General features: G+C 40.7%; 1 protein-coding gene across 2 annotated transcripts in view; it reads right to left on the bottom strand.

The window, feature by feature from the left end:
- Positions 1–8,981, bottom strand: part of BBS7 (Bardet-Biedl syndrome 7) — a 39,207-nt gene that overhangs the window by 4,176 nt on the left and 26,050 nt on the right. For both annotated transcript variants that reach the window (XM_014537110.1, XM_005863132.2), the window contains exons 12-14: positions 8,569–8,634; positions 2,801–2,940; positions 625–789 (exon numbers count right to left, since the gene is read on the bottom strand). In XM_014537110.1, the coding sequence (XP_014392596.1) occupies positions 625–789; positions 2,801–2,940; positions 8,569–8,634 (371 nt within the window). The remainder of the gene's footprint in view (positions 1–624; positions 790–2,800; positions 2,941–8,568; positions 8,635–8,981) is intronic.

Raw genomic sequence — 8,981 nt, 5'->3', positions numbered from 1 at the left:
TTTTTTTTTTTTTTTTTTTTTTTTTTTATTTATTTATTCATTTCAAAGAGAGAGGAAGGGAGTGAGAAAGAGAAATATCGATTTGTTGTTCCACTCGTTTCTGCATTCATTGGTTGACTCTTGCATGTGCCCTGACCAGGGATCAAACTTGCAACGTTGCAGCGACAGGACAACACTCTAACCAACTGAGCTGCTGGTCCAGGCCATGTGAATCTTTATTCAATCATTTAAAAAAATTCATTAATTCTGCTTGTTTTTCAATAGATTCTCTTGAATAGTATAGGTTTCAAATCTATTATTTACACATTGCTCCTGCTTTAAAACAAAGAAAATGTAGAAGCTCATTTATATCAAAACCCTGTGGCCTGGCTGGCTTAGCTCAGTGGTTGGGCGCGGACACACACACCAAGAGGCCACTGGTTCTACTCCTGGTCAGGGCACAGGCCTGGGTTTCCGGCTTGATCCCCAGTAGGAGGCGTGCAGGAGGCAGCCAATCGATGATTCTTTCTCATCATTGATGTTTCTCTCTCTCTTTCCCTCTTCCTTCCTCTCTCTCTAAAAATCAATTAAAAAACATACTTAAAACACCCTACACACTTGTGAACTGGTAACGAGCTGCTTTACCTGTAGGTGCTTTCCAGCTGTGTGTCCAGAAAGGTGTTCTGGAAGTAAAATGTCACGCATTCTCCGGCCGGAGGTTTCTCGGGAACCTCAGGAAGACAAAACACCACCCAGGAGTGAACTTCCGCAAAACTGAACTGGCCCGTTAAAGTCAGCGTGTTCATGGGTCTGTAATTCACAGCAGAGAACACATTTGCGTGTGGAAGTGTATTTGATGTACACAACACACTAACACAGAATTTTGCAATAACAGCTAATCAAATATAAACTTGTTTACATTTGTTTAATTTTTCTCAGATTAATCTTACCCATCTGATGAATGAATATTCTGATTTCATGAAAGAGAGAAAGAGTATCTATACCTCTGCTTTTCCCAGCCAGGGGACACAAATAGCTTGTTTTTATTATAACATCTTTACAAATAAAATCCAGTTTACCCAGGCATATTTCATTTTTTAAAGGTTCACCTAATACTCCTACTGTACAAACTATTAAAACATATAAGAATCTCCTTAGAGAAATAATGAGGTCATGTGACAGCACAGAACTGGGCTTCTGAGTAAGACGGACAAGGGCTTGAAACCCACTCCACGGCTTACCAGCTGCGGGCCACGGGGCCAGGGAGGGGTCAGTACCTTCTATCTTGCAGGGATGTGGAATGATTTGTTCTATCTTGTGAAATCGCACACACATACAAGGGAGTGAAATAGATTTTAAATAAATCAAGTGGATAATTATAAAGATTTTAAAAATGTAAATTTGTGGAATTAAAGGCTCAGAGGAATTCTAAAAAGACACAGAATTAAGGGACCTAAAACTAGAAGAGATTTTGAGGTCATCCAGGCCACCGTCTCATTTGCAGATAAGAAAACTAAAGCCCAGAGAGATTATGTTATGGCCCCACAGTCACACAGGAACAGAGGCAAGATTCCAAGCTGGTCTCTCGCTTCCCTGTGCTGCTCTTGCAGCACGCCATGCCACCACCATCCACAACTTTGAGTGTGAAGCAGGAAGACATGCCCAAAAGAATCTATCCTCTTTAATGTTTTAGAAGAGACCCTTAGGAACATGTCTCCTTACATCTTATTTAAATTACCACCTTTACCATTACAAGCTGCAATAGGAAAACGGGCTGTGGTCTCACATTATAGCTGTTTCCTATGTCAGCAAGTTACTTCCTCCCCAGGCTTCCCAGTCTCATTTGTAAAATGGAGACATTGCCACCTGACATGCTGTATGACCTCAACGATACTTAAGCCCCTAGCACCGTGGTCGGCAAACTGCGGCTCGAGAGCCACATGCGGCTCTTTTGCCCCCTTAGTGTGGCTCTTCCTAAGCCTTAGGAGTACCCTAATTAAGTTATTAACAATGTACTACCAATATAGTTTAAGTTTGGAAAATTTGGCTCTCAAAAGAAATTTCAATCGTTGTACTGTTGTTATTTGGCTCTGTTGACTAATGAGTTTGCCGCCTAGCACAATGCAAGGGACAGGGAAGTATTCAATAACCCATTTCTTTCCCTTCTCCCTCGTTTAAGCCATGTCTCTCACCTTCAGGAAGTGAAAAACTACCAACAGGAGGATGCTTAAGCTATAGGGGAAGTGGGAAATAGCCGATTACCGCAGTCAATGGCTCGAGTATTTCCTGAGGTGGAACAGAGAGGAAATAGAATGTTTGAGGCCAACGCACCAAAGGCCTGTTCACAGGAAACGCAAAAGCGAAACGGTGATTGCTGATCACGGGACGGGTCCAAGCGAAAGGGGAAGTGCAGCTCCAGGCAGCCTCCGACAGCAGACACAGGCCTAACATCAGTAGGAATACCACTCCCTAGCCTTTCAATGAAATGGACACATATCTACCAGAATTTACACCGTGACAATGAAAGGCAAGCTGCCCTGGCCGGTGTGGCTCAGTTGGTTGAGCGCCATCCCATGCACAGATAGGTCACCAGTTCGATTCCCAGTTCAGGGCACACACCCAGGTTGCACGTTCAATCCCTGGTTGGGCGCGTGCGGGAGGTAAAAGATGGATGTTGCTCTCTCACATTGATCTCTCTCTCTCTCCTTCCTTCTGTCTCTCTCTCCCAAACATCAATAACAACACATTTTTAAAAAATTATAGGCAAGTTTCTCTGCATCATGTAATGCCCTAAAAGTAAACGCTCCTGCCTTGGTCCTACCTGTCGCGATCGATACAGTGGCTTCTCTGATGGAGTGAAAGGGGTTTGATAAGGTACTGGCGGACCTGACAGGTTCTGGGCTGGATTCTTGGAGTCACGTATGCTTGAAGCGTGCCATACTGGCCTTCAATGGAGCGAATCTGATTCAACACAGAAGAGGAAAGAAAGTAAGACTAACCCAGCAATGTAAGCATTATCTTTAGAATGGTCAACACAAGTACTCAAGCACGTAGGCCTTCATCTCTTCTGTAATATTTTGAAGAAAATAATGACATTCTACTAAACAGCTACTTTTTATCACTAGAGTAAAGCAAGGTTTTGGTAGGGGAATGCAAAATTAACCCATCTATTGAAGCTGTTCCCACCACACGTCTTCAGGTCATCTGTCTATACCAGTGATGGCGAACCTATGACACGCGTGTCAGAGGTGACACGCGAACTCATTTTTTTGGTTGATTTTTCTTTGTTAAATGGCATTTAAATATATAAAATAAATATCAAAAATATAAATCTTTGTTTTACTATGGTTGCAAATATCAAAAAATTTCTATATGTGACACGGCACCAGAGTTAAGTTAGGGTTTTTCAAAATGCTGACACGCCGAGCTCAAAAGGTCTATACCATTCCAAAAAACATACATTGCCATATGCTACCCTAACACATTTAAAAACACTGTACTATAGCCCTAGTCGGTTTGGCTCCGTGGATAGAGCATCAGCCTGTGGACTGAAGGGTCCCGGGTTCGATTCCAGTCAAGGGCACATTTGGTTTCGGGCTTGATCCCCAGCGGGAGGCAGCTAATCAATGATTCTCTCTCATCATTGATGTTTCTATCTCTCTCTCCCTCTCCATTCCACTCTGAAGTCAATAAAAATATATTAAAACAGAACAAAACAAAAAACGCCATATACTATATTTTATAAGATTCACATAAAAATGGTGAGAATTTAGACATTTTTGTTGAAGGGATAAGTGAGTTTTTCAAATAACGAAAACTTATATGGAATATTTCATTTTCTCAGAAATGGGGGTACTATAGCATAAAGCTACTGTTATAAAAATCTACGGACAGCCCTAGCTGGTTTGGCTCAGTGGATAGAGCATCGGCCTGCAGACTGAAGGGTCCCAGGTTTGATTTCGGTCAAGGGCACATGCCTAGAAGAGGGTGTGCAGGAGGCAGCCAATCATGATTCTCTCTCATCATTGATGTTTCTAACTCTCCCTTCCTCTCTGAAATCAATAAAAATATATATTTTTAAAAATCTACTGACAGAAAATGTTGCCAAGAACTTAACTCTTGACTTTCTATAAAGTAGAAGAAGATTCATAATCTATTATGACATATTTAGATTAGGAAATTCTTTTGAACTATTTTGAATATGGCTGGTGGGCTATCCTGGGAATTCAAAACCAGTTAACAGAAGACCGTAATTCAGTGAACTAAGACCTCATCTCAGAAGAGGTGGAGAGCTGCCCAGTTCTCCCTCCCGCCCCTCAGCTCCTCTCGGCTGAAATCCATGCCATGGGTGGTACTCCCTCTTGTATTACAAAGGTGGCTTCTCTAATCTGATATTTTAACTCACACTTTTCCTGGAATGTGAGGGGGGAAAAAAATCAATGTTTTCCCTGAATGGGAAAAATAAATACAAGTTTAAAGCAAGATTTTTTGCAAACGTTACACTACAAATATTGGGAAGACAGGAAAGATAAAAGGAAAAGAAATACTGAAGAATAAAGAAAGTAAAAATTATGATAAAGCTATATTTTAGGGTTTCTTTTTTTTTAATATGGAACAATTCACGAATTTGCGTGTCATCCTTGCGCAGGGGCCACGCTAATCTTTTCTGTACGTTCACATTTTAGCATATATGCTGCTGAAGCGAGCACCAGGGTTTCTTTATGAAGGTTACGCTTACACATAATCTTACAGAGGAAGCTGCACATAACTTTTCCACAATAAGAGGTCATAATTCTTTCTCCGGTTACATAATTCATATTCCTTATTTTAAATATTCTAATGATCAAGAAAGATGATCATTATTGCTATCTTGGTAGCCATCCTTTCATATCTCTCTATATAGATGTACAAAAACAAATATATAATTTCACATAAATTCTATTTATATCATAAATATCTTTGTTTTTACTTTTAACAATCACATTTTCCCCTTATTGCTGCCTGTCCTCATACCGTCTTCACCTCCCTGTCACTCCCCTCCTACTGATGTCAAACAAGACAGGTGAGTTTCTTATACACCATTCTTCATATCTATGTCATCCACACTAATAAATGTGAAAGATGCAAATTGACTGTACCTCCATGACACCCACCAGCCAATCAGGAGTGAGTATGCAAATTAACCCAACAAAGATGGCGGAATAATTTGCATATACAGGCGCCGAGCGGTCGGGGGCAGGGCGGGGCGCAGGTGTTCCACACCGCCCCAGCTGCTCCGGGCCTCTGGGCAGAGTGGGAAGGCGGAAAGGCGGCTCCGGCCAGAGTGAAGGCAGTGCCAGCAGCCAGGGGAAGGAAGGCCCATTCTTGCACGAATTTTTGTGCATCAGGCCTCTAGTTATAAATAAACACATACATACACAGAGGTTTCATCTGCAGTATGTGTTTTTCAGGAATGTGCTCCACGTTACCAGGAATGCACTGACACATTCTTTATCGCAGCTGTGTACTATTCTTTGGAATGAAAGTAGCTATTTAACCCACCATTAAATTATCGAGTATCCATTTTGGTTCCACTTTTCTGCCTCTACAAACAATGCTGCAGTCACACTTCCGTGCGTACAACATTGTGATCCTATTGCTGTGAAACCGATTCCTCCAAATGAGGGACTGTGACACTTGTCATTCTCTTCCGCTAGGACTGAGTGCCCTTTCCTCCTCCCTGCCACCGGGTGATGTCACTCTGTACAATTTTTTGCCAACCTGTCAGAGCAGCAGAAACTGTTTTTTGGTTATTTTAATTTGAATTTCCCTAATAATGAGGTAGAACATTTTGATCCCTCTTCTGTGAATTGACTATTCATATCCTTTGCCTATTTTCCTTATTCGGTAGTTTTTTTAAAATATATGTATTTTTATTGATTTCACAGAGAAAAGGAGAGGGAGAGAGAGAGAAACATCAATGATGAGAGAGAATCATGGATTGGCTGCCTCCTGCACACCCCCCACTGGGGATCCAGCCCTGACTGGGAATAAAGCCGTGATCTCCTGGTTCACAGGTCGAATGCCCACATCAGCCGGGCTGGGTAGTTTTGTCTTTTTTTTAATCCTCACCCGAGGATATTTTTCCATTGATTTTTTTTTTTTTTTATATAGTGGAAGAGAGAGGGAGAGACAGAGAGAAACATCGATGTGAAAGAAACACAACGATTGGTTGCCACCTGCACTTGCCCCAACCAAGGCCTGGGCCGGGGAGAAGCCTGCAACCGAGGTACGTGCCCTTGACCGGAATCGAACCTGGGACCCTTTAGTCCGCCGGCCGACACTCTATCCACTGAGCCACACCGGCCAGGGCTGGGTAGTCTTTTTATAACAACTTACAGGTAGTCTTTATATTTTATTGATATTCACCCATTATCTGGAAGACAAGTAAATTTCCTTTTTTAAATAACTAGGTACTTAATTCATCTAAATATTTTTATATATGACATAAGTAGCTGCTTAATTTTCTTCCAGATGAATGCTAGTTGTGCCAACACCTATTTTTAAAAAAGAAATAGTAACTTAGTGAATCTTTCTCTACATACAAATGCCACACATTACATCCCCATAAATAAATGTGTGCTGGGTCTATTCCTAGAGAGTATTTTGTTGGATGGTCTATTTATTTAGGCCTTATAAATACCCTACAATAGCAGGCGTCTCATCACAGTCACATAGTATGTTTTATCCCACGGCAGGATAAGTCCCACCTTTTCTTCTTTTTCATAGTTCTCTTGGCTCTTTCAGGCATTTATTCTTTTCTCTGAACTACAAAAACGCTTGTACCCAATTAAAAAAAAGAACATAGCTTTTTAATATTTTCAGGCCTACTTCCAAATGAATTGGCACCATCTTGCTCAGTAAAAATGTAACTTAAAATGTTTAATTAGGTCACATAAAATATGCTTAAGTATATTCCTTTAGTAATAAACTTATTCCAGTTTTCAACTTTTCTTTTGAAATACATGAAAGGGGACTTAATGTAGACTAAAATAAATTGTTTAGAAAAAAATTTCGTTTAACTGAAACTTCCTTAACTCTGTGTAAAAAAATTGTGTAGCAGCATCTCTCTTGAAAAAAACACTCAGAAGATCAGCAATACCAGAAAAACATTATTGTTCTCCTTAATGTTTAGATCATAAGTGTATCAAAAATAAAAAAATAAATCTCACATTACAAATTAAATAGATTTATGTGCTAAAATCAATATTTAATTATAGAAGTAATCATGTTGCTAAAGTACTTTAAAAGATTTTCTCTAGAATAAATAGTAACAAATGATATCACTGGAATGGAACCAGAAAAATCCAGGTAGTAGGAAAATATAGATACGTCAACAACCAAATGACCTGACCTGGCCAGTTTGGTTCAGTGGTAGAGCCTGTGGACTGAAGGGCCGTGGTTTTGCTTCTGGTCAAGGGCATGTAACTCGGTTGCAGGCTCGGTCCTCGGCCCTGGTCGGGGCACATGTGGGAGGTAACCATTGATATCTCTCACATCAATGTTTCTCTCTCTGTCTCTCCCCCTCCTTTCCATTCTCTCTAAAAAACTCAATGAAAAAAATCCTTGGGAACAAAAATCATCCCAGCTGGGTGGCTCAGTTGGTTGCATCGTCCTATGCACCAAAAGACTGCCAGCTGGATTCCTGGTTAGGGCACATACCTAGGTTGCCAGTTCAAGCACCAGTCAGGGCTCATACAGGAGGCAACAGATCGATGTTTCTCTCGCTCCCTTCCCCTCTCTAAAATCTATAAAACATAGCCTCAGGTGAGGATTAAGAAGAAGTTAGTGAAATCTGAACAGTAAATATTTGATGACATCTAGGAATTACTGTTAATTTTTCTTAGGTCATATGTTTTTTAAAAAATATATTTTTATTGATTTCAGAGAGGAAGAGAGAAGGAGAGACAGAAACATCAATGATGAGAGAGAATCATTGATCAGCTGCCTCCTGCATGCCCCCCACTGGGGATCATACCCACAACCTGGGCATGTGCCCTGGACCGGAACTGAACATGGGACCCTTCAGTCCGCAGGCTGATGCTCTATCCACTGAGCCAAACCAGCTAGGGCTTGTGGTTATGTTTTTAAAATAAGAGTTATCTTTTAAACATATGTACCAAAGTATTTATTTACAAGTGAAATGATAAAATATCCTTCAAAATATTTGCTTCAAAATGATTTGCAATGGAGCGGGAGAGGATAAACAAGACGACTGTGAGTGGAACACCGGCGGGGGGGGGGGGGGGGGCTGGAGTCCTCACGTTTACATGTTTGAAACTTTCCGTAAGGGAAAATTAGAAAACAAATGTCCAGTGGGAGGAAATGAAGGACTGGGGATTTCAGAGAAGTTGCTTGGTTAAGTGATACCAGCAGAGAGAGTGGTCTGGGCTGAATTAAAGCCTAAGAGATTATTCAAAAGTCATTACTCAAAAATGACTCATTTCAGGGAGAAATTTAATGCAAAGAAATTATATTTTATGTTGTAATATACCGATATAAGAAAACAAAGTTCAGACTTTCAAGTAAAGGTAACTTCAAACATTTTACCTTGAGCTCCAGCCTTGTGGTATTTGCCTGGCACCGGTAAGTGGCGAGAAGAAAGTTGTCACTGGACTGGGTAGAATTCAAAGTGAAGGAAAAGGATGAAGCCTTGTTTTTAACAGAACAAACAGCATCAATAATGGCCACCGTCTGCCAAGCACTCACTCTCCTGTGGGTGGCGCTGTGCTAAAGGCTTCTTGCTTATTCCTATGCCGTAAGTTTTACAGATGAAGAGACTGAGGCATGAGGGGTTGGGTTAACTCCCCAAAGCCAGTGATTAATAAAACTGGAATTCAAATTCATGTCTTTGAAGACTCTAAAGCTCATGCTCTTTCCATCTTGAATATCTACAATAACATTTTAAAATATTGTGTTCTAAAAATGTAATGGATAGTAAAAACTCCTAATGTTTATATTAT

This window comes from Myotis brandtii, unplaced genomic scaffold, assembly GCF_000412655.1.
Source record: "Myotis brandtii unplaced genomic scaffold, ASM41265v1 scaffold1722, whole genome shotgun sequence".
In the NCBI taxonomy this organism is placed as follows: Eukaryota; Metazoa; Chordata; class Mammalia; order Chiroptera; family Vespertilionidae; genus Myotis; species Myotis brandtii.
The sequence above is the reverse complement of the archived record's forward strand: the minus strand, read 5'-3'. Positions and strand labels throughout refer to the sequence as shown.